Below are 26,896 nucleotides of genomic sequence, written 5' to 3'. Positions count from 1 at the left end.
CAATACTAATCTGATCCTGTACTGGTATCAGTGATACCTGTACTGTTTAATATCTTCATCAATTGACACAGACAGTGGGATCGAATGCATCCTCAGAAAGTTTGCAGATGACAAGCTGTGTGGTTCAATTGACACCCCAGAGGGACAGGATACAATCCATACGGATTGGGACAAGCTCTTTAAGTGGGCCCATGTGAACCTCATGATGTTCAACAGGACAAATGCAAGGTCCTACACCTAGGCTGGGACAACCCCAGTGTCCTGGGTTCAGCAGTAGCAGTCATGTTTTTTTCCTTTGTGGTAGCTGGTGCAGTGCTGTGTTTTGACTTCCAGCCTGAGAACAGTGTTGGTGAAGTCGATGTTTTCAGTTGTTGCTCAGTGATGTTTACCCTGACCAAGGACTTTGTGAGGCTCATGCTCTGCCAGGGAGGAGGGGAAGCTGTGAGGAAGCAGAGACGGGGCGCCTGACCCGGGCTAGCCAGGGAGGTATTCCATACCACAGCACGTCATGCCCGGGGTGGGGGTGACTGGGAGTTACCCGGAAGGACACGGGCTTCCGGGTGGGACTCGTTTCTTGGCCGGTGGTATTGTATTCTCTTCCCTTGTTATTTTCCCTTATCATTGTTGTAGTTGATAGTAGCGGTGGTGATTTGTGTTGTACATTGGTTGCTGGACTGTTCTTGTCTCAACCCGTAGGAGTTGCACTCTTTCGATCCTCCTCCCCATTCCTCCGGGAGCGGGGAAGGGGAGAGCCCCGGTGCGGGGGGACACAGACCTCGATTGTTGTCAGCTCGGCACCACTCACTGGGAGTGAGTGAACAAGTTACCTGACTGGGTTTAAACCACGACACCCAGTATCAGTACAGGCCAGGGGATGAAGGGATTGAGACCAGCCCTGCAGAGAAGACTTCAGGGTGCTGCTGGATGAAAGACTGGACATGAGCCAGCAATGTGCATTTACAGACCAAAAAGTCAACCGTATTCTGGGCTGCATCAAAAGAAGCACAACCAACACAAGGGCAATTCTGCCCCTCTACTCTGGTAAGACCCCACCTGGAGTACTGCATCCAGCTCTGGAGACATTAGCAAAGGAAAGACATGGACCTGTTGGAGCAGGTCTGGAGAAGGGCCACAAAAATGATCAGAGGGATGGAAAAGAGATGGGACTGTTCAGCCTGGAGGTCCCCAGGGAGATCCTACTGCAGCCTTACAGTACTTAAAAAGGGCTTATAAGAAAGATGGGGACAAACATTTTAGAACCTGCTGCAACAGGACAAGAGGTGATGGTTTTAAACTAACAGAGGCTAGATTTAGGCTAGATATGAGACAGATTTTTTTTACTATGAGGGTGGTGAGGCAATGGAACCAGGTTGCCCAGATGATAGATGGCAGATAACCCACCCATGGAAACATTCAAGGTCAGGCTGGCTGGGACTCTGAGCAACCTGATCTAGTTGACCATGTCCCTGCCCATTGACGGGGGTTTAGACTAGATGGTCTTTAAAGGTCTGCTGCAACCCAAACTCTTCTATGGTTTAACAATTCTATTATCATAGGAACATGCAATAAATCCTTAGCTGATAGTGATCGGAGAGGCTGCCCAGAAAAGTTGTGGATGCCGCAACCTAGAAGTGTTCAACGCCAGGCTGGACAGGGCTTTGAGCAACCTGGTCTAGTGGAAGGTGTCTTTGGCCACACATGGGGGTTTGAACTACGCGATCTTTAAGGTTCCTTCCAACACAAACCATTCTATGAGTCTACGATTAGAGTTTAACATTATTTAAACAAAATAAAGAAATCTCCAACAGAAAAAACAAATCTCAGGAAATACAAGAAAAATGTTTTATTCTAGGAGAATAAAACTCATAATTTCTCTGACTTCCAAAGTAACCCTGATCAATATCATGAGATCAATTAGGATTATGGTTCCATTGCTTCCTACTTATATTTTTCTACATCATCTATTACCAGAACAGATATGTCTACGTGACTATCTGTCAATTTATTCCTGCATTTGCATGTTCAAGTTCATTAACAGATTAATTTCTTGCAAAACTCCAAATATGTTGTTAGGTGTCTACTAGAGCCTCATAAACAAAATTAAATAGACAGATTTTTATGTTGTTCATCAATACCCCATTAGCTCTTCCCCTTTCAAGATTTCAGCTTCTGGTCCTTAGAACCCTTAACGAGACTGTTGTGCATGTCTGTGCAGGAGAGCGAAACAAAAGGAGTACTTGCACATTGTACTTGAGACACTAAGACATGAGCGCTTGCTTTGACACAAAGCTGCTTCACTGACTGCCATTACACAACTTTTGATCATGTGGAATGTTAAGAGAATTAGACCCTGACATGAGTAAACTTGTTATATAGATCTAAAAGTACCTTCAAAACAAAGTTTTCACGTATTTGCCAAGCACAGTTGACACACGTTTTTATTTGATAAACATTGTTTCAGCAAATCAGATGCTATCTGGAACTTCACAATTATTAATACACTGCACTGCCTAGCCTGCTATGACATTAAAATAATAATGAAATTGCTTTAGATCTCCAGAAAGGCATCCTGAAGATAATCATCAGTCAGCTGTGAATGCAGATCTGTATTTTTTTTCTAGGCTACACTTTTTAGCAATGGCGTGTACGTCAAGCAAAAGAAAAACCTGCATAGGAGGCATGCAAAGAAACCGTTCTGCAACTTAATCCATTGCCATAGACAGAACTATTATTTTTTACCTAGAACAGAGAACGCAGAATTAGTATTATAATTACTAAGCCCTAATACTGCCAAGCTAACAGTTTTAATCAGCCAACATAAGATAATAATGCTTGCACACATGAGTACACGTAGTAAGATTGAATTATAGCCTGTTTAGAATAAGATGGCATCTATCTGCTCTCTATATATTCCTGTTTTACTGAGAGGCTGAATTTTGCTCACTGCTTTCATTGTTGGAGTACAATACCCTGATAAGTCATTCAAGACACAACAATAGAAAATATTTTCATAACAAATTCAAATATGTAACATCAATAAATGTTCACTGCTAAGATACCTTAAAAATATAAATCTTGAAAATAGCAGAAACTAAGAAAGATCAAGATTTGGAAAGAAACAGAAGCAAATTACTGTGTTTTTTTCCAGTTCTGGAGGGTAAAAGCATCCAAATGAAAATGCATAACAAAATGGTTATTGATAGCAGGTAGAAAATATCTTAAATAAACTTTAATATTTTTAAAATACTCACCAAAAAATTAAAAACAGAGCAAAGATCTTTACAAGATCTCTGACTTACCATATTGATGGTGCTTCTGTTCCACTGATCTCTAAGAAGTCATACCCTTCCTCTAACTGGAAGTCAGTAAAGACCAAGGCAATAGTATCTCCTGGTTCAGCCAATATGGTCCAGGTGCAATCAGCATTATTTTCATACTCCGATGGGAAGTGAGGACTTGAAATAGTTCCACTTGTCCCACGCAGTGTCCCTCCACAAGCTCCTTCAGCTGATGAACAGAATACCAGTTATTACTGGAGCTGCAGTTTAAACAAGTATTTCTGTCATAGCAAACCCAGATTATCCCCTCTACGTGTAGAATACCCACAAAACAAAATATTATCCAGATGAATGGAATAGAACAGTTTTTGGCCTTTAAACTGAAGAAATTCTTGGCTTGGATTTTTTTACTTTTTTAAATTGCTGGTGATACTTTAGTGCCAGGCCAAAGAAGGGTAAGATTAGCAGAGACACCTAGTACGAGCTCATTTAGAGAACCTGCACTTTGGCTCTGTGAAAGTATGCAGAGAAGTCTAAGAAAGAATTTGGCACAGAATCACAGAAGCATAGTCTCTCCATGATACAAGTTTAAAAATATCACCTTTTGTAAAGATTTCTCTAATTTCCTATAACTATAAAATCTGCTGGAAAAAATATTCTGAATTAGGAAGTACTAACAACATCATACTAGCCATTCTCAAGTTTTTTGTTCTGCATTAGGACATCTGCAGATAGCAAATAAATCCAGAAGGTTTGGTTGCCAGATGGACCTTCCAAATTTCACACATCATCAGCTAATAACATATATTTTTAAATGGTCATTAACCAATTTAAAAAAAAAAACATACAGAGCACAGATATTTCATGCTAAGCCTGGAATACTGCTTAATATGTTGCTTGTTGCCAGACACAGCAAACTTCTTGTACTCCTCCTTGCCCCACAAGACTTCATTGAAAGCTTTAAAGATATGCTGATTATTATTAGTACTGGGCATTAAAACACGTAATTAAAAAAAAAAGTCTCATCTATACAACTGATTGGCATAAAGAATTAAAGATTTGTCAAGTGGCTATCGGCGTGTTGTAATGTGGGTATGAAAGCTACAGCAATAGTAATTAAAAATACTTCAGCATAGGTGAATGATCAGAAGCATTTCATTTTTATATTTCTTACCCATCTTTACTTACTGCTGTTATCATTAGGTATTATTTGCATACTGTAAGTGCATGCGGAGATTTAAAATTAAATACCTTGGCAAGGTCCATGACACAAGGAATTTAGAGTCTAATTAGGCTAATAGCTGAGTAGTTAATTAACGCAACAGAGAGAGGTAGGAGTAAAGCTGCTCAATCACAGCTGAAAGTGTGTCAGTGAAAGTGAGTTTTAAAGGAAGATTTGAAGCAAAAAGGATTATTCTGAATCAAAAGAAGAGGAATACTGTGCTGGACATTCAAAAAAACCCACTATTAAAAGAGGAAAAATAGCTAATAAGGGACTGAAATAAAAAGAAGAATTGGAAGAAAGGCAGCAACAGAATAATTTCTTTAACATTTAAGTATTATATGGCCTATTTATTTGATTAAAAAGAGGAGAAAGCTGCTGAAGAGATTCAAACAGGTAGTTACCTTTACTCTTCTATGTGAAAAGTAAATTTTTACTTACTAAAGAAATGTAACATAACCTTGGCTATCAAAGCCTTATTTAGTTTCATGATTTCTTAGCACACGTGTTTCTTAGAGGAGGGCAGGTCTTTCCAATAAATTTAGTATCTTACTTTCTGGATCTTGATATTTGTATGTTTTTTTCTAAATGAAGGAGATTTAGGAGTGAAATAGATCTACATGCTTAAAAGATTTCCCTTTGTTGTTGAAATCAGGCCACTTCTGTGATCATTTCTCCCTCAATCCCTGGCTTTTTATACAGTGCATATTAAGAGGGCCATTGTGCCTCTGAGGGATGAAAGGGGAAAAGAAGTGAAACTTAAAGAACTCATGGATAAAGCTGAGGTTCAGAGTCAAAATTTCTGGTGCATAATACATGTAAAGATTACAGTAATTTAAAAACTATTCTAAATCTGTAACAAATCAGAAAGGAGAATCAAGATTTCTTCTCCAGTAGTATCTCGAATGACCCTTTTTTCCTTTAAAAAAGAACAAACCCAGAACTGTATAATCTTCAAGCAATTCAGATCATCATCAAAACCAGCAATGAAAAACAAATAAACTTCATACATTCTGTGCCAATGCTTCAGTACAGAAGTAACACCGAGTTACTGATTTCTACTCGTGCCATCACCAGTATCAGAGCTTGAATAAACCACCAAAACCTGGTGTTTTCCACCATCTTTTTTGGGAGCAGGGGAGGGAAGGGGACAAGGGGATTTTCTACTTTTTGCATATTTGTCATAACAGTGTGAATTGGCTTGGTTTGGTTTTTTTTTATTTTAAAGAATCAAAATGTGAGAGTTTGAGTTCCATTTAATATGGCATACAGGCTCTCCCTGTCTTCTTGAAAGCCAGCAAGGAGGCTTTTCCCACCCAGGGTAACCAGCAGGATGTGCAAAATCCTAAATCAGCCATAACTCTTTGGTACTAGCCACGTGTTGTTATATTTTGTTACGACAACATTCTCAATGACACCATCTCCCACTGTGTTTATACTGACATTAAGTAACATGCTAGTAGTAATTACAATGCTACTTAGTGTTTCTGCTGCACAACCCTTGAATAAGCTTTGAGCTCTAAAGCTCTGAATTTCACAGCTGACAAGGAAGGCTTATGTAGTTGATTATTTCTGGCAATCACATGCAAAATCTAAATTTATATGCTGTGCATTACCAATGACAGCCAAAGGAGCTCAGGCTACTACAGATATCTGGCCAGAGGAATGCATAGCTTTTTAATCTACTCACAAAAACATTCTGAAGAGGTTTGCAAGAAACCAAGTTAGCTCAGAAATGGAAAGGAAACATTAGTCCGGTAAGACCCCAGAAACAAACTCAGACCAGAAAGTCAGTAGTTTCTACCTGACAGACATGGATGTCTTATGGAAAGACCATGGTACAAGCAGCTGCAAAGAATAATCTTTCCTCTAACATATTTCCCATGCTCTAGGAGGTTTAGGGACCTCCTTCATCATCGCTGGCACATAAGCTAAAGCAACCAGACTGTTGAATGCTAAAATGTAATAAAATGCCTAAGAGTAAGCACAGGCGGAAAGGATGTGGCCATACTTCTTAGAGGGGACAAGACAAATGGTCTGGACATACACTGAGTTTCACCAGCTGTCCCCAGAGCTAGTTGGCTAGTTGGACTAATCACCTTTCTAGGTCATGGCCCTATGTCACGTCGTTGAGAACTAGAAGAGTACCTTGGACTCTTAATGTATCACTCACTGTGCTTAGAGTAATTTGATAGCAGACAGTGCCTCAGGCTTCATGAATTCAAATTCTAAGTGATTTGCAAATTGCATTTTAAAAAGTGCAAGTAATTAATTCCAAACACTCATGGTTATTTTCAAGTTGTGAGCAACTGCACAAAGTGCTGTTTGTATCAGCATAAATGACTACTTGAAGTATAAAGCTACAAACATTTGGATCTCTCAGTAGTCAGGAATTAAGTGCTTGGAATTTAGAGAAAATGCATCTTCTATAAAGTATACATGCAAACCTATATGCCTAGCACCACTTGACAAAAAACACATATACTGCATAGATCTGTACCTTAAATAAAACACATAAACCTATCCATCAAGTCAATATAAGTAAAAATAAAAAGGATCACTAAGGAACAATGGCAGTCAATGAAAAATCTTACATTTTTCTTCAAACTAGGAGGAGTCATTTCACCAAAAACATCAATATGACAATTTTGGTAAGCTGTGCCTTGCATAAATGCAACCTTGCTTCAAGTGAGATGCAAACTCTGCTAAGAAGATATCCAAGGATGGGGTAACAACAGGAACAGTATCTTAAAAATCTTCCTCATCTAAACAGGTGTGTTTTGAACATTCTACCATTTTCTGATAGAATGTTTTGAACATTCAATCATTTTTACTAGATTTTCCTCTTCTTGCCACATAAATGCTTTCCGGAGTTCAATGTTCTGTATTCTGTGTGCCTTTATTATACAAAAACTAATAAAATGTGTATGAAAGTCTTTTTTTTTTGGTTGCATAATAACAAAGAACAAACATTTTAAAGTGATCTAGTCTTTCAAAATCAATTTAGAATCTGACTTGAAGTGATGAGAATTGGCTATTCAACTTTGGTTTTTACTGAAACCTCCTCATTTGAAATATCATTTTGCTACATTACTGCTGTAAAATAACTGATATAAAACATACCTGTGACTTAAAGTACAAAATTCATAGTCATAAAGTTTCTGTCCTGTTATGTTATCTGTAGCCATTTCCTTACCTCTTTCATCACTAGCAACAGAATAGATGCAATTAAAAACTTGAGTGATATCTTATAAATTGTTATCAAATGACATATTGTCATTTTGTGTCATTTTGTAAGTCGTATAAACTAAAGAAAAATGCAGCTTTAGAGGGTTCTAAATGAGCCATGGGCATACATTATTTAGCATGCCTTACTGAAAATAATACTGAAAGAGTTCTTTATTCATTGAGGCTGGAGAGCAACCCAGGGAGAGAGACAGAATCATAGAACCACAGAATCGTTAGGGTTGGAAAGGACCTTAAGATCATCTAGTTCCACACCCCCTGCAGTGGGCAGGGACACCTTACGCTAAACCATGTGACCCAAGGCTCTGGCCAACCTGGTCTTGAACACTGCCAGGGATGGAGCATTCACAACCTCCCTGGGCGACCTATTCCAGTGCCTCACCACCCTTACAGTAAAGAACTTCTTCCTTATAGCCAATCTAAACTTCCCCTGTTTAAGTTTTAACCTGTTATGCCTTGTCCTATCACTACAGTCCCTAACGAAGAGTCCCTCCCCAGCATCCTTACAGGCTCCCTTCAGATACTGGAAGGCTGCTATGAGGTCTCCATACAACCATCTCTTCTCCAGACTGAACTGCCCCAACTTTCTCAGCCTGTCTTCATATGGGAGGGGGTCCAGGCTGATGGCAAGCCGAATACAAGTCAACAGTGTGCCCTGGCAGCCAAAAGGACTACCCATGCCCTGTGGTGCATCAAGCACAGCATCGCTGGCTGGGCATGGGAGGTGGCTGTTCCACTCTACAATGCACTGGTGTGGCCCCACTTCAAGTACTGTGTGAAGTTTTGGGTGCCTCAATGTAAGAAGGACATCAAACTATTACAGCATGTTCTGAGGAAGTGACCAAGATGGTGAAAGGTCTCGAAGGTAAGACTTAGGAGGAGTGGCAGAGGTGACCTGGCTGTTCAGCTTGGAGAAGGCTGAGGGGTGACCTAACTGTACTCTACACCTTCCTCAAGTAGGGCAGCAGAGGGGGAGGTGCTGATTTCCTCTCTGGTGACTACTGACAGGACATGAGGAAATTTAATGAAGCTTCCTCAGGGGAAATACAAGTTGGACATGAGGAAAAGGTTCTTTACCGAGAGGATGGTTGATCACTGGAACAGGCCTCCCAAGGAAGTGGTCATGGCACCAGGCCTGTCAGAGTTCAAGGAGTGTCTGGACACTCTCGGTCATATGATTTAATTTTGGTCAGTGCTGTGAGGACCAGGGAATTGGACTCAATGATCCTTATGGGTACCTTCCAACTTGAGATATTCTATGATTCTATGATTCATTCAATTCTTTATTAAATGGCATTTTTCTGCATTTCATTTGTGAAAAAGTAGATAATTGTACCTCATTTAATAAAATTCTTCAGTACAGAAAACACATCAATGAAATAATCATGAATGATTACTTTCATAGATACATACTTTGGATATTTTGGAAACTATTAATATGAGGAGTTAGTTAAGTGGCTTTTTAACATAAGATTCTCAAAATTACCATTTTAAAATGTCTTCTTGACAAAAAACTAACAACAAGCCATAATATAGCAATGCCAAGTTTAAAAATAGATTTTAGTTTATCAATGCCAACTGTAAAGCTGCTAAACTGCCAGATTCATAAAGACCAAAAACACTGGTAAGTGTTACAATGGTGATGAATTACACATTCATCAGATAACTCATTGATCTAATCAAGTTCCAACTGGCAGCAAGGTCTTTAATCATCAAAATATTCACCTCTACTTGCTAATCTTCTTTAATATTTTAGTTTTTCATAGGCTTTACTTTGAAAAGGTAAAAGTCAACACCTGTGCTTCTTTTTCTGTGTTTTAAGAAATGGAAACTTGTAAGAAGGGTTTGTTTTTTTTTTTTTTTCTATCATCACTTGAATCCAGATGTACCATATCCCAGATAAGTGCTCTAATCAGTGTGCCTCCCCTTCTCAATTTCTTTCCTTGCTGTTGATCAACTTCACATAAATTAAATACTCATTAAACCATGCATGTAAGATGAATTTTCTTACTCTCTCCAGGGTTTTCAAAGGACACTTCAAAATAATTTGGATTGCTCTCTAAGTAGAATGGGATTATTTTGTTAAAATTTCAGAAATAATTGTGGTTTATGAAAATAGTGTCTATTTCACGTATATTAAAAAGTCAGATTTCTCACTTCAAGTTAATAGTATGTACAAAATAGAAACACAGAAATTGTTGCAATTTGCTTAGGCACCTGTGGGCACCCACTGCACCTGCAGCACTGCTTTGAACATATTAGCATTGACATTTCACTGACTGCAGTGGGTTTGTCTGTAGTTATTTGCCCTGACGATTCTGGAACAAGTGGAGCAGCCTTGTACTTCCTAGGGCTTGAGATTGGCACATCTTTTTTCTTTGCAAATGCTGTGCTTACCTTAGCAGCCTTTTAAAATTTTATTTATTCTATCATATCAGTTTGTTATACTAGAAAGACCTCTTCCCCCATCATCCACTCTGGAGAGGGAATCTGATCTATTAGTCAAAAATGTTATGTATTTCAAATAAGAAATAGGGGTGGACAAACTATTTGCTAATGTGGCAGAAAAAATCAGTTATTAACTGACAGTACATCCTTTAGCAAACTTAAAATCAAAACCCCAGTTTGGTCACCTTTTTAATGCAAAAAAAACTAAGAGAGGATAGCTAGATTAAGAAGTTCAGAAATTAATCAACAGTCCGCAATGTCATACTCTTTCTCCCACAGAATTAAAAGATCAGTCTTCTGGATATCCTGCTAAGAATCTCTACTTTTTCCAGTTAAGTACCCTAAAATGTTTTGCAGTGATATGATAATACTTCACTTGAGAATATATTTTTAGTGCTGATAATGATCCCTTAAAATAACAGTTGATAACAAATTAATAATAAAGCCCTGATTTTGAATGAAAAAGAGAAAAGGCTGAATTCTCTCAGGGTGAATTAATGACTCTTGCAGATTTCACATAATAATTAGGAAAGTTAATCCAGTTATTACCAGAAGTCCACATGCAGTTGTGGCATCCTTCATCTTTTTATGACCACCCTGGGGTCTGTTTTTCATTTTTAGTAAATCACTGTATCTTCCTCTGATGTTAAGTCTGCTTATGTTCCTAAGGGTCAGACTGAAGTCCTCTCTTTCATTCTTTAGCTTTATCATTTTGGGCATCTTCACCATGTTTTCATTGTGCTCCTCATCAAATTTTTTCACTTCTTGGTTCTGTCTTCCAGTCAATTTATGGCACAGATGCACTTTGATCTGGCATCTTTTAATTTTTTCCATCAGGTCTACCAATACCCACGTCAGAACAGTTGCGTTAATAAACTTACACACGTGCACACATACAGAAAAAAAAAACAAACTGAATGTAGCTGTGTCCATCCATATCTGTTGCATCAGATCTAGTCAGTCCTGCACAACTGTGTAAGAATTTATACAGTATAACCTATCTGCTTTTCCTGAAACACTTCTTTTGACTTCTTACTTAACAAGTCACAATGAGTTTCATTCAAATTTCATCTCATTGTCAATATTGTAGCAATTCAGATTATTCTGAAAATGAACAAAATTGCTCAGGCAGGAATCTGCTAAGACACTCTAAAAAAGAGATTTGGGAAAATATTCTCACTTTATGATGTAATGCAACACCAATAAGCAGAATTATTAGGACATATTCTTTTTCTTTGCCTCTCTTTTTATTAAATTTGCTTATAAACATGGATAAATTATGGGATCAAGACATCTTTTTCTCCTCCTTAAACTTATAAAAACTTACAGAATTGTATTTGTCTGAACCACAGAGGCTAAGAAGAAATTTGATCAGAGAATTACTTGCTACCTCAGAAAGTAAGGAAAACACCAAAACTGTCAATTTCTCTTTGCTAGATGTTTTAAAAATATTAGCTCTGAATCTCTGTAGTCAGTTCCTTTCTCCTTCCATCTATTCTAAGAACACTTTCTTTGGTATCTATTATTCACCAATGTGTTTCTTAAATAATATTTTTTAAACCCACAATTGATTAATTATTATTTGACCCTTTTGGACCTTCCTGACATATAATTGCTTTTTCTGTTTTGTCTTCTTTATTTATTCTTTATTTTCCCTCCAATAATTTGGTACCTTTTTACTGATAACATATTACATGTTCTTCCTCTCACAGCAATTTTGACTGTAAGGAATAGCTTACCATTGTAGTATCACTAATCCAATTTGTATCGCTAGGGTTAGCCTCATAAAAATCTAGACTCATGCAACTATGATCAACCAGGATTCTCAAAATTACTGAGAATTGAGAACCTAATTATACAAAGTTCGTTTAGAAGTAGTCACATACGATAAATCAGCTACTAGTGGAGTTACCACAGTGAATGAAATTAACTCGCAAAATGTTTCAGACTTGTACTGCACAGTATTTCAACCTCAAAATAAAGAAGGCAAATGTTCTGGGTTACAGTATTAAGGTAGCCAAGAATGAGAAAAGGAAGACCTTTGTTATCTCAGGACAAACACCAGAACAGAATTTAGGTGGGCCATCAATTCTCCCTGTCAGTTCTTGTAAGCCACAAATGTGGTTTTGCAGCCAACACACAGCAGCTTCTAACAGCAGAAAAGTCCATGGCTGCTCTTACTTACCATATAGAAAAACAGGACTAAGTTTTAATGATTACCTCATCTTTTCAGAATTTGCCTTTGAACTTTTCTTTGGAGGCTGTTTTCTGCTTTTGGGGACTGTTTTCTATCTTTTCCAGTTTGGAAGTTGCCAAATATTCACACAGCAAAAAACATTAAGAGAAAACAGAAAATAAAAATAAAAAGATGAAGACAATGTCTCAATGTCTTGACAGCCAAATTATCTAAACCTTCTAAAAATGCCGTTGTCATCTACCTGGACTTGTGTAAAGCATTTGACACTGTCCCACATGATATCATTGTCTCTAAATTGGAGCGACATCAATTGGATGGATGGACCACTCGGTGGATAAAGAACTGGCTGGATGGCCGCACACAAAGAGTTGTGGTCAATGGCTCAATGTCCAGCTGGAGACCAGTAACGAGTGGTGTCCCTCAGGGATCAGTGTTGGGACCGGTCTTGTTTAACATCTTTGTCGCTGACATGGACAGTGGGATTGAGTGCGCCCTCAGCAAATTTGCTGATGACACCAAGCTGTGTGGTTCGGCTGATACGCTGGAGGGAAGGAATGCCATCCAGAGGGACCTTGACACGCTTGTGAGGGGGGCTGATGCCAGCCTCATGAAGTTTAACCATGCCAAGTGCAAGGTCCTACACCTGGGTGGGAGCAATCCCAGGCACAGCTGCAGGTTGGGCAGAGAAGAGATTCAGAGCAGCCCTACAGAGAAGGACTTGGGGGTGTTGGTTGATGAGAAAATGAACATGAGCCAGCTTCAGTATGCGCTTGCAGCCCAGAAAGCCAGCCGTATCCTGGGCTGCATCAAAAGTAGCGTGCCAGCAGGTCAAAGGAGGTGATCCTGCCCCTCTACTCTGCTCTTGTGAGACCACCTGGAGTACTGTGTGCAGTTCTGGTGTCCTCAACATAAAAAGGACATGGAACTGTTAGCACAAGTCCAGAGGAGGGCCATGAGGATGATCAGGGGACTGGAGCACCTCCCGTATGAAGACAGGCTGAGGAAGTTGGGTCTGTTGAGCCTGGAGAAGAGAAGGCTGCGTGGAGATCTCATAGCAGCCTTCCAGTATCTGAAGGGGACCTATAGGGATGGTGGGGAGGGACTCTTCATTAGAGACTGTAGTGATAGTACAAGGGGTAACGGGTTAAACAGGGGAAGTTTAGATTGGATATAAGAAGGAAATTCTTTCCTGTGAGGGTGGTGAGGCACTAGAATGTGTTGCCCAGGGGGGTTGTGAATGCTCCACCCCTGTCAGTGTTCAAGACCAGGTTGGGCAAGGCCTTGGGTGAGATGGTTTAGCGTAAAGTGCCCCTGCCCATGGCAGGGGGGTTGGAAGTAGATGATCTTAAGGTCCTTTCCAACCCTAACAATCCTATGATTCTATGACTGTACCTTTATTTCTGTTAAGATTTCGTTCTAAGCCATCAATAAATCTGCGGTTCAGTTCAGCTCCAGCACTCTCCACATGGCTGTATTTTAAAGAGAGAACTTCTGAAATTGAGTAGCAGTCAGAGAAACAAAGCAGATACAAGTCACACCTTCCTGGAGGCTTAGTAATTCACTAGGATTTTTTCTAGCAGAAACGGCATTTGTAAAGACAGACAATGTACAAATTACTGGACACCAGCTTCTGAATGCTTCTGAAAATACTAAGCAACAAAATTGAAGAAAATAGTAATTTGCCAGCATCGTCAAAACTAATGAAACATATCACAGAGAACAGATTATGATTTTTTTTGTATGCAAACAATGTATCTTTATTTAACTTTGCTGTATTACCTTTCATGGAAGTCATTAAATCAGTTCACGATAACAAGAAAGAATAATATCATCGAGAAATAAAACTGTAACAAAAGGTGCTTTCATGGAAAAGACCAAGATTCTTAGAGAAACAGTAAGGGAACCTTTCTTGCTTGAAGATATAGTGAATGGAAAAGGCTATCTCATGGCATGTGTTCCAGATTGATAAAATGAAACAAAATAAGGAATATTTAAAATACCTAACCAAATCTACATTCCACATGAACCCTTAAATAGTCACTGTGGGAATGGCTCAGATCACATAAATCATTAACTGTTACATAACTCTGCTGTTGTGGTACTCATTTCTTCACAGAAAGTACACAGAATTCTTTGGATTTCATTTAAGATCTACACAAGGCTTAGGCCCCTGCTTGAGTTTTTATAGGTTAAATTGAGTTTTAATAAATTCAGAGTTACAAATTATGAACAAAATTTCAGTCCTGTTAATAGACATTTGTATGCAGTGCACATCTCCAAAATGGGTGTATCATCAGAAACAGAACAAATATTTAGAAGTTGTTGATGACACCATATGTTTATTTTTCTGAAACAGGATTACTACCACTTATTAGAAGGATGGAAAACCCATCTAAGGTTAGAGAACTGAAAGACAGAAAATTTTTGTTTTCTTCTTGTTTCAAAGCTAGTAAAAGAAAACTTTGTAGCGTACTGACTGAAATCAAATCCAACAACAGACATGACCCAAATTGCTGTTGGTTTATTATTATTATTATTATTATTATTATCAATTTTGTACTTATTTTGGAATACACAAATTTATAAAATATTTCTTTGCTGTGAGGAATTACATTATAAGACCCTTCAGTCACAAGAAACCTACAGAGATTGCTACAGAAGACAACTACCCCTGACCTTGTGATGAAGACATTGGAAAGGCAGACCACTCCACGTTCCCTTTGCTTCTCTCCTCATTAGCAAAGGCTGTTCACAGGCCTCCAAGTTCTTAATATAATGGAGAACTTTTGGGGAGAAAAGTAGTAGCTATAGCACAGGAGAAACAATACAAGGAACTACGGAAATAATAAGGATATGTGTATGTTCGTGGTACTTAATGGTATGCAAGTAAGGGTTCTTGGGGTGCCACAGTGTGAGGCTGCTCTGTATCATCTTTGAAAGGTTGTGACAGTCAAGAGTGATTCCCAATGACTGGAAAAAAGATAATTTTTAATTTATCATTTTCAAAAATCCCTAGGATCCTAGCAACTGTGTATCAGTCATGCTCACCTCAGGCCTCCAGAAAATTGTGGTGAAACTGTTTATGAAAACTATTCCCATTTACATTTAGAAAGTAAAAAAAAAACAACCAAAAAACAACAACAAAAAACTACCAAAACCTCATCAATATATTTAATCTGCTGATTTAATACTGTCTTAATATTTTAAAGATACTTCATGCCTTCATTTTTACCTCTGCAAAAAGGAACTGGAAAATCCCATGATGCACCATTTCCAGGACTCACAATACACGTCAACATGGCATGGCCTTCTAGTATGTAACCAGATATACAGCTATACCGGATTTTATCTCCAATGTTGAATCTTGTTCCATGAAGTACTCCTTTAGGTATTTCTCCTGGGTTGCCACAAGTATGACTAGGTAATACTGTCAAAAGAAAAAAGGAAAAATATTAAAGTATGCAGAATAACGTAATAAATACTGGTCAATTGTAATTAAGTAATTGCTTTTATTATTGTTATTAAAAAAAACCAAACAGTATTCCTTACACAAATAAGGCAAAATTAGGCTATGGAATGTACTTTCACAACAGATTTCAGTTCATAACAGACATCTTTACTTTCAAAGCTAATTTCAGAACTCAGTTATTGGTTTAAGAGCACCTCATCTAAGTTCTTTACAGATCTATTTTCAAACAAAGTATCCTGTAAAACCTGCTGTTTCTCCCAAAACTCTAGCTGAAGTAAAAGAAGATTTTATTTAATTCCTTTTTTTAAATACTGCAAAAACATTTATGCAACATCATTATGCATCCAGGCAGTAGAAGGCACTTTATGTAAAGTTTTCATTTTAGTTGATAGAATAGTAATTTAAAAGAATCCAACAATTAACTGCTTTCTGACAGTAAATTAAAGTCTATGGTATATTTAGGAAGTTTGTTTTTTCTGCATATTTTCAAATTACTTGGGTTCTGGAAAACAAATTAAGTCAATCCTTGCTAACAAACAGAAAATAGGAAGGTAACTATGACTAGGCAGGCAAACTTGAGCTGATATTAATGGACATACTTATTTTCTTTTTTATTTTATAAAGTTGCTACCGTTTGTAAGTATTAGTTATTTGGAAGAGGTTACTTAGACTCTTAACTATTTATAATTTTAAATATACTCCTCCACCTAGGAAAAAACAAAACAGTGTGCTGGCGAGGAGGAAAGTGCAATTGTTTTTGTTCTCTATCTCATCTGAAAGGTATTAATAGCATTCAATTCGTTTCATTGAAGTAGCACAAATTAAAATTCTTTAATTTCTTCTACGGCAGAACAAATAAGTGCAGGAAGCTGAAATATGTCATGAACAGAGCCCAAAAGATAAAAGGGTTTAGCAAAGAAGTGGTAGTCTGAAAAGCTTACATGTAATTCAGGTCTCATTTTATTAACCACATATTTCATGGACAAATGCTTTCACCCTATGTTTCTTTTCTTACTCTACCCATCTGCAGAATAAACATAACCATACTAACCTCACTAACCTGCATGTTAAGAGGATTAATTACTCAACACATGGACATCCTCAGAGTGCTGTGAAGCAATATATCAATATATCAATGCTAATTAAGCCCCATTATATCATACAACTCCAGTTATTGAATGCACACCCTTAATTCATTACTCAAACAGTCACACTGGCATTTGAATGATCATGATTACACTTATGACCCAAATTATATAAGAAGATTTTGAAAAGGCCAAAAACCACAAAAATTAAAAATTAAGAGATAATGCTTTCACTTACAACATCCTTTTATGATAAAACTCCCCAGATCTTCTATAATATTAACAAGGTAACGAAAGCCACATAACACTAATGCACGATGAGCTAGATGAATGTTCTACCAATGTTGCACACCAGAGATCGAAGTTTTCTGTGAATTACAGAAACTATTTAAGGTTGCTGACTGCATAGCTACCAAAGACAGAAGCAAAAAGCCAGATTCTGACTTCTCTTGTGCTGTTTCAGCAGCCTTAATAGAATAGCATATTTATTGATATGTGCTCATTGGAGTCAGTGTTTGACTGACATATATGAGAATGAATATATATGAAATAAAGTGATTTTACAACATTGGAATAATTGGAATAAAAATACTAATTTACATTCCAAAAAGTTGGCAACAATGTTCTATGATACGCTACAGCATATATTGCTATATGCTAGTATATGCTTTATTTCACTATTAAAAAAGCTACCTCTCTCTTGACAAATTTTCCCCTTTTTGCTGCTTTAGTCATGGTAGGTTCATACAGGTAATTTTGCAAGACAAGTCAAACAAATAAAAAAATTGTTGCATGCTTTAACACAGGATAATACCTGCATTTGAAACAAGAATCTCTCTTTTCTTTTCAAATCAACCATCCTTGTTTCAGCTTGGTCAGAGTTAGTTTTCTTCCCAGAAGCTGGTGCAGTGCTGTGTTTTGGCTTTAATCTCAGAACAATCCTGATAACACACCAATGGTTTATTTGTTGCTAACTAGCACTTACCCTGATCAAGGACTTTTCAGTGTCTCATGCCCTGCCAGTGAGGAGAGGCACAAGAAGCTGGCAGGAAGCAGAGACAGGACACCTGACCCAAACTAGCCAAAGGGATATTCCATACCATAGGACATTATTCCCAGTATATAAACTGGAGTGAGTCACCTGAAAGGAGACAATTTCTGCTTGGACTGGGCTGGGTATCTCTCAGTGGGTGGTGAGCAAATGCACTGGGCCTCACTTTTCTCTCCTGGTCTTTACTAAGTTCTCCAGTTCCTATTGTTGTTGTTATTATTACATTTTAATTGTTAAACTGTTCTTAACTCACAAGTTCTATCTCTTTTTTTATGATACTCCTCCATATCCCACTGGGGGGTCAGGGGACTTAAACCACAACAAAACATTTTTACACGTAAACACTGTAATAAGTAGTTTCATCAGAAGATCTGGTATATGCATCAGAATTCCTACATTCCTACATTTCTACAGCATTTATTTTTATAATTAGGTATACTATCTGGGGGAAAAAAAAAAAAAAAGTCTTTCTTCAAAGACACCATGATTTCTAATGAACTGCTTTCCCAAGGAAAACACATCACAGCAAACCTACATCTGCATACATGCATGACAACTGGCATTGGCTAACTGCTGAAATTGTATTGCAGTAAATCAGTCTTCTATTTGCATAAAGAAGGTCTCCTATAATATGATGGTTTTCACTCTATCCGTCAAGAACCTCAGGAAAAAACGGGACTTTGCATTCTGAAACTGGCATGCATTTTACCACAACCTCCTAAAAACCAGTAAAAGATGAGTGACCTAAGAATGACCATGTACAACATTACATGCAACAGTTCACAGGATTGCCAAGATCAAGCATTAAACTACAGTATTTATGTGCTTTTCTAAAACTGTGATTTAAGTATATTGAGGTAACAGCACGATTTCATCTGCACAGGCTTCACTGCTTCTAGTCTGGATCTGAGTTGAATGATCCTTTGAAGGCTCCTAACAGTAATCAGAATAGTTTAATTTGGGGATTATGACAGTTCTAGCTGACCAAAGCTATCATATGCAAAGGTTAAACATGTCCATCAAAGTACCATTCAGAGACTCAATATGACAGTGAATCCAGGAGAACACAATGGATTTTTTTCCCCCCTCAGATGTTACTATCATGAAATAGATCGCAAAGATTGCCTGGAGGCCTTAATAGGGAAAACCTCACACTGTGTATGTCACTTAAAGATAACAGTTTCACCTTTCTGTGAATCAGTTGCTCAGTTTTTACATGTCAGTGGCCCACATGGCAGTCAGAACTTGACAGCAACCATTCAGAAAGTAGCTTAATTGAAATTAAGAAAAATGGGAAGTGAAAAGAGGAAAGGAAGGAGCAAGGTACAAGTTTTTCCGTCACTTACTTTAATAGCTTTACAAGATATTTCAAGGATACAAGGTATTTGTTCTTTTTCCTGTTTTTCCTGAAACAACTGGAGAAGCTTTCCAGACTGAACCTAAGTTCAACCAAATGCAAACCTGCCTGCTTTTTGCTGTTCCATATTCCCTCTGTTACAGACCCCCTGTATGTTTCCTACCACAACCTTCTTACATTGGTGGCTACAGGCAAAACCACACCAAAGGATAAAGCGTAAGTTAGGAGGAAGTCACAGAGTCCCCTGATACACTTGAGAGTTTTGTAATCACAACATCAGAAGGAATTTCTGTGGAGAAAATCAGGGATACAAAAAAATTCAAGGCATATATTAGGATGTGTAACAGGCATGATGCATAGTTCATGACACCCTGTCCACATAGCTACAGGAAATGGTATATACTGTAGTTTCATGCATAAATAGAAGATACACATACAACTGTATTCTAGAGCCACAGTAGAAGAAAATACTTTTTGAGATGTATAATAACTAATTATGAAAACAGAACAAAATAAGCTAAGAAATGGGAGAGGAAAAAATGCTACATTTTCTTGCGAGAATGGCACTGAAACTGAAGTTTCTGCTCCAACTCAGAAAAGCACCATTTAAAAAGGTGCTCACGGTGGGGGGGGGGGGGGGGGAAAAATATTCTTTCAATCTACCAAACTAAAAGTGCTGTATTGAAGAAAAGATGGACTTAGAAAGATGCTTATATGTATGTGCATATAAAAGTACTTTCTTTAATAAATCTGTTCTGGAAGCAATGTTTATTTCTTTAGGTGAAAGTAATGAAATTTGCTTTAAAAACTAATACCAAAGAGTTCTGTAGAACTGTATCTGCCATTCCTACCTAGTAATAGACTACAAAATCAATATATTTGATTTTTTTTAGTTTCTAATGTCTTACATTAAACTCCATTAGAGTGCATTCTGACCTTTCTTTTTTAAGTAATTCCAAATACTGAATCAATTGAAAAGCATGTAATATTTCACTGTCAATTTATTAAACAACTTTGTCCTTTCTACTTCCAGGAGCTATGTACAATGAATAGTTAATTGATCTACCAGTGCTGATTTCCACATTAGTATGGAACACTGTAGATGCATGTAGGTTATTTGTTAGAGGACGATAACATGACAGAAACTGCACAGGCTTATCCTTTGCAAAATTTTTTTTTATTCTCAAAACCAGCATAGACTACAATCTTGCCTTCATGAATATAGCACGTTTTGGAATGCAAAAGAGACACAGAAGCTAGAGCAGGTTGGTCAGGCCATATCTGTTTCTGGTTTTAGTATCTCCATAGATGAAGACTCCACAGACTCTCTGGGAAACCTTTTGTAGTGTCTGAGCAACCTCACAGAATAAATAAATAAATACTAAAATACATACATACTGAAAAAAAGCTATGTCTTATGTTTAAATGGAATTTTCAGTATTTCACTTTGTGTCCATTGTCTTCCATCCTGCCAGTGACCACTGTGAGAGTCTTACTGCACCATCTTTACCCATCCCTAGATAAGGGAATATACACACCTCAGAAAGATTCTCTTGAGCATTCTCTTCTTCAAGCTGAACAATCCCAGACACCTGTGTCTCTCCTCAAGTCAGATGTGCCAAGCCCTTAACCATCTCTGTAGACTTTTTCTGGATTCACTTCAGTATGCCCATGTTTGTTTCTTTACTGGGGAGCCCAGAACTGGGCACAGCACTCCAAGTGTGGCTCACCAGTGCCGAGTAGAAGTGAACAATCATCCCCCTCAACCTGCTTTGTAACAAGGGCATATTGCCAACCTGTGGTGAACAAGATGTCCACAGGTTCTTCTCTGTAAAGCTGCCTTCTAGGTGGTTGGTCCTCTTTTGTTACTGTTGCCTGGGGCAAGACTTCGGATTTCATTTTAATTTTCTTTGGATTTCTTTTAATTGAGCTCTATGAGATTTCTGTTTGTCTACTTATCCATCCTGTTAATATCCCTTTGAATGGCAGCCCAACCACCTGGTGTATCAGCCATTCTTCCAAGTTTTGTATTACCTGGAAACTTGCTGAGCATTCATTCTGTTGTCCAGATCATGTCATGTTAAACAGTACTGGGACCAGTAAATAACCCCTTTTGTACTTCAACAGTGACAGACCTAGAATAAACCGAGTATCTTTTCCAGATTTTAACTTCCAGTTCAACACTAGTCTGTAAGATCCAACATGGAGTCTAGAATCATAGAATCAACTAGGCTGGGAAAGACCTTTAAGATCAATTAACGCAGGACTGCCAAAACGACCACTGCACCATGTCACTGAGGGCCTCATCTACACGTTTTTTTTAACACTTCCAGGGATGGTGATTCCACCACTACCCTGTGCTGGAATACCCTGTTCCAGTATCTGATCATCCGCCTGCTCTTGCACCTTGAGGATTTCATTCTTGAAGAGTGTCCAGCCTTCTGGACCCCTTTGTCCTTCAGTAATGTTTCCTAAGTAATTCTGCTAACCAGTGTCCTGTTTAACAGGACAAAGTCAGCCCTCTGGAAGCCTAAGGTGGAGGTTTTGTTGATGCCCTTCCTGACTTCTCCAAGGATTGAAAATTCAGTCATTTCGTGATTGCTTTGCCCATCACGGCCTCCAATCATCACATCACCCACCAGTCCTTCTCTGTTTGCAATCACCAAATACAGCCAGGCATCTCCCCTGGTTGGCTCACTAACCAGCTGAGTTAGGAAGTTATCTTTCACATCCTATAAGAACCTCCTGGATTGTTTCTTCTCTGCTCTACTGCACTATCAGCAGACATCTGGCAGGTTAAAGTCCCCCATGAGAACAAGGGCAAGCAATCATGAAACTTCTCCCAGTTGTTTGAAGAATGCTTTATCCATAGCTTCATCCTGTCTAGGTGGTCTGCAAAAGACCCCTACCAGGATATTTGCTTGGCTGGTCTTCCCCCTGATCTTCACCCACAAACATTCAGCCTTCTCACTTACAACACTGAGTTCAAGGCAGTTCATGCACTCCCTGACATACAATGCAACCCCACCACCTCTTTTTCCTTGTCTATCCCTTCTGAAGAGCCTGTAGCCATCTATTGCAGCACTCCAATCATGTGAATCATCCCACCATGTTTCTGTGATGGCGAGTATGTTACCATTTCCCTGCTGCACAATGGCTTCCAGCTCCTCCTCTTTGCTGCCCATGCTGCAGTGATTCACTACGGGGAATGAAGCCTAACCAATCTGATTGATTGCTTTATGTGAAGAGATGATTGGCTTAGAGGCATAAGGGAGAGTAGAGGATGCTGTCTACCATGCCTTCAGCAAAGCCTTTGACAAGGGTTCATAGTAGTCCTGTAACAGATCCAGTGGAACATTAAATGGATAACTGGACTCTAAAGCAGGAGGGAAATTGCTTGGGCTGCAAGGTTCAGAGTGCTGTGATCACTAGTACAGAGCTCAACTGGCAGGTAGTTGGTTCCTCAAAAGGTTCATAATAGAGCTCATATTCTTTAATATCTTTTATTGCAACTGTAGATAGAATGAACTCTCTTGGAGTTCAAAATGATACCAAACTGGGGAGCAGTCCATACACTGAAGAGGAGGAATGCTATTCCCCAGGCTGTGGAGACATTGTGACACAAACATCATGAAATTCAACAAAGGCAAAAGCAAAGTTTTGCCCTCAAGACAGCCTAACACCTTGGAACTGTACAGTGTGGCACTAGCTCGCTGGGAAGCAGTTTGGCAGAAAGGGACCTGGCAGCATTGTGCTGGAGTAGCAAACGCACGACTGCACCCCGTGATGCCGAAGAGCAAGAAAGCAGCCAGCAGACCAACGGAAATTACTCTTCCCCTCTGCACTGCATTTGTGAGTCCGTGACTGGAGTACTGTATCCCATCTGTGGCTTTCTGTGGCTTTCTGGTACAAGAAGGACGTAACAGATCAAGTTCAGAGGATGGCTGCCACAGTGGGCAGGATATGGGGCTGTCACAGGTCTTCAGATAGGATGCTGAGGGAGCTGGTTTTCTTCAAACTGGAGAAAAGACTACTTGGCAAAGCAGGCATCTTAATCCTGTCTCCATACACCTAATGGGAGAGTGCAGTGAAGGCTTTTCTCCATAGCACAGAGTGACAAGATGGAACTAAATGGATTCAAGCTGCATCAAAGGAAATTCCATTTTGAATTTGGAATTCTTGAGGTTTATTTCCAACTCGACAGCAGGCAAGGATTGAATTAAATTACCCTGAGAGACTGTGGAATCTGTCCTTGGAAGCAGGCATAACACGACAGGACAAGACCTTATGCAACCTCATCTGACCCAGTCTTTCTTTGGTGGGGGTAAATGGGTGTTAAATCAAACCAGAGACCTTTACCAATTTAAACCAGCCTATGTTTCCCAATTTAAACCAGCCTATATTTCCATGTTCAAGATGTTTGCTAAGAAACAAGTCCCTTTAGAACCACTAGCAGCTACTGCTACTTAATCTGATTATAATTTTTTTCCTATTTTTTATGATCCTGAGCTTCAAGGTTACTCTTGGCTTCTATTATATGCTTCTGGAACACAGATTATGCAAGCACAGACAAAATGGTAATATCTAATGTAATACAGAGATTGGTCTACAGCTCAGGCCCTGGGATCTACAGAAAAATAAAATAATTTTATGTTTAAGTTCTGATTATTTAAAAAGCCCCCAGTGTAATAGAGATAAGATGAAGCCAAATAATAAGAAAACTAATAGTTGAAAGAAATGCCTCCCACAGGAAGTGTAACTCAGTAATTACTCTACATTGGTACTATAACAAAAGTCATTTTTACTCTACATAATAGTTTCGTTATGCTATTTAATAAAGGCTTCGGTGAACATTCAGGTTTTAGTCTACTTATTTTAGCATAAACATATTATGTGAACGTACACACATACGCATATTAGATCAAAACAAGAAATCTACAGTTTGAATGCTTCAAGTTTCAGGGTTTTTCTTAATAAAAGATCCCAGGATTTCTCCAAAACCTCTTCCAGCAGCTTATATGTATGTCAAAATACAAATCTCACACAAGATACCAATTCGAGGTGACTATTAACCTATTTGTGGTGGAAAAATGAGAAATGTGTGTCATTGACACATGCGCACATACATCTACACAGATACACACTAACCTTGGCAGCTTTAGTCTGCAAGTTACCTAACAGTGGAAATTTTCATCCTTCTTAAAATCTATTTCAACAAAAATTAATGGATTTCATTTGGTTTACTCCTGGAGAAGTAAGAGTTCGCTCACAGAAACCAAAACATACGAAGGGCAAGTTTGTGGAATTTCTGATAATTAAGCTATATTTACACTTCAAGGAGCCAAATGCAGCAGTCAAGAATCTACATGGCACAAAAACATACACACTGAAAAAATGGCCCATTATTTATCTGCTGGCACCATTTTTGTTCAGAGTGTCTTTGCTGGGCCTACTTGAGAATTGCTTCTTAAAAACAGAAACCAAACACACAAAACCCCACAGCCCTGTTGGCTTACAGAAATAAAGCCGTTGCGTTTATGATTGTTAGCTGAGCAAGTAGAAACCTGTATTTTCATGGAATCCAAGGATAAGAGAAATCTGTCCCTGTTATGTGTTCTTTCCTGTATTTGTGCAGTCATAAATCACTGCATTATTTTCCAGATAAAATACTTGGACCATATCACTTTTGAAAGCTACAGCTTTCTTGTTTTACAAGCATTTACCCAGCTATGTCTGTCCATCTCTAACGATGTGCTAGATTGCACTGGATTGCACAGCTACAAAAATCACTGGGGAGTGTGCAGCAACTTCAAAACTCTAATACATCTTCCACATTGAGATTGATATTTTAATTTTCTTGTGCAGGTAATAACAAAAGATTGATGGATTTTATTCTTAGTGTGTTTACTTTTATTATAAAGTATGTAATAAATGTCTTGCCGTTGGTTGTAAGACCATAAAAGTCAATATTGTACAAACAATGCCAGAAAACTCTCAAGTGCAAAGGCAATCTGAAGTTAAAGCTAAAACTTTCTATTTCCCATACTTATTTTACCTCAGATGTATTACACACTTTCCTAGATGAGCTAAGGTCAGTGAGCAATATTTCTAGATTTTAGCTCTCTCTTCTTCAAACAGAAGAATGAGTGCAGCATGACAGTCCAGGCAGAGGCTATAAAAAGCATTTGAGGTTCTGCAAAATTTATAAATGGAAACTTTGCCAGCTACCAGAGATCAGAAGTTATTAGTCATATTCTTAAAAATATCAAAATCATGCTTTTTCACCTCCTCTAAAAAGTTCAGTGTGTTCTGTGGCTTGTCTTCTGGTTTTATCAGTACGATTGTTAGTACAGTCTTCACAAATGTGTGCAACATCTGCCCATCTCATTCTGAGAAAGATCATAATGACCATTTGGCCATGAGGGAATTTCTGTTTTCTCAACTGTCTTTCCACAGTGTTACTTGTAAACTGTCAATATAAAAACCGTAATCAGAAGACTCCCTCTAATTCACCACCTCATGAGTGGCAACAAAACCACGCAAAAACCTTTTTCAACCAGTCCACTTTTGAGGATTCTGTAAGACAAAAGACCTACACTCAACTCACAAAAGCCAAATCCATCCTGTGCTTGAAAGCTCACAAGATATGAAGGAAAAATAAAGGTAAAATAAAAGGATCTCTGTTAAAGATGGTACTTACCAAACAGAAAGAAACTGCTAAGACCTTATCTGGAGGCCTACATACAAATGCAATTACCTGCGTTCAAATAAGGGTAATTCAACCTGAAGTAAATGCAGAGCAGGGATACTAAGGTGATCAAGAGCTGGAGAGTTTTTAGGAGGATACTGGAACTTTTTTTACAGCTATAACCTGAGAAATGAAGATTAAAATGCAGTCACTGTGAAGATACTGGAAGGCAAACACCAGGTCATAAGAAAACTTATACAAACTGAAAGCAAGGCTGGGACAAAAATGAAAACACAGGAATGAATCACAATCACAAGGAGGTTGAAAACAAGAAGCATTCTAAGCAAAACATGAAACTATGGGACAGTTTCCACAGAGTCATACGTTCAGAGGAGACTGGGGGGAGTATGACTAGTCTGAAGCTGACCTTAACTTATAAAACAATTTAAAATAAAAATTACTTCATTTATGTTAAGAAGTCTGATCAATGAATACAGAAGCTTCCAAATCTGGCTGACCTAACCGCAGACAAAATGTCTAAGAGACCCACTTGCACACACAGGCGTCTGGGTCTGACATTTCATTGAGACACTTCACATTGATTTTGACAGTGAATGAGAAAGCTAATTGACTTCTGATTTTGCATGGAAAAGCACACTTATTTCAAGATGGAAGACAGGAATGTACTGAGATACTATGACCTTGATATATGATTTTTAAAAATATATTGCACATTCAAGATTGTTGCATTCTTGTTGCTATTAAAAAAGCAGTGGAACATGAAAACACTTACATATATCTTACCAAATATATGTAAGTTTTACGCATCTAGCAATCCCAAGTCTATTTTTTCTT

General features: G+C 38.3%; 1 protein-coding gene across 2 annotated transcripts in view; it reads right to left on the bottom strand.

The window, feature by feature from the left end:
* The window catches only part of CSMD1 (CUB and Sushi multiple domains 1), a 1,153,012-nt gene that overhangs the window by 574,050 nt on the left and 552,066 nt on the right, over positions 1–26,896 (bottom strand). For both annotated transcript variants that reach the window (XM_062626215.1, XM_062626216.1), the window contains exons 4-5: positions 15,624–15,818; positions 3,300–3,507 (exon numbers count right to left, since the gene is read on the bottom strand). In XM_062626215.1, the coding sequence (XP_062482199.1) occupies positions 3,300–3,507; positions 15,624–15,818 (403 nt within the window). The remainder of the gene's footprint in view (positions 1–3,299; positions 3,508–15,623; positions 15,819–26,896) is intronic.

Source organism: Pezoporus occidentalis, unplaced genomic scaffold, assembly GCF_034315485.1.
Source record: "Pezoporus occidentalis ecotype Australia unplaced genomic scaffold, CSIRO_AGI_Poc_V1 ctg29, whole genome shotgun sequence".
In the NCBI taxonomy this organism is placed as follows: domain Eukaryota; kingdom Metazoa; phylum Chordata; class Aves; order Psittaciformes; family Psittacidae; genus Pezoporus; species Pezoporus occidentalis.
This window is presented reverse-complemented; position numbering and strand designations above follow the sequence as displayed.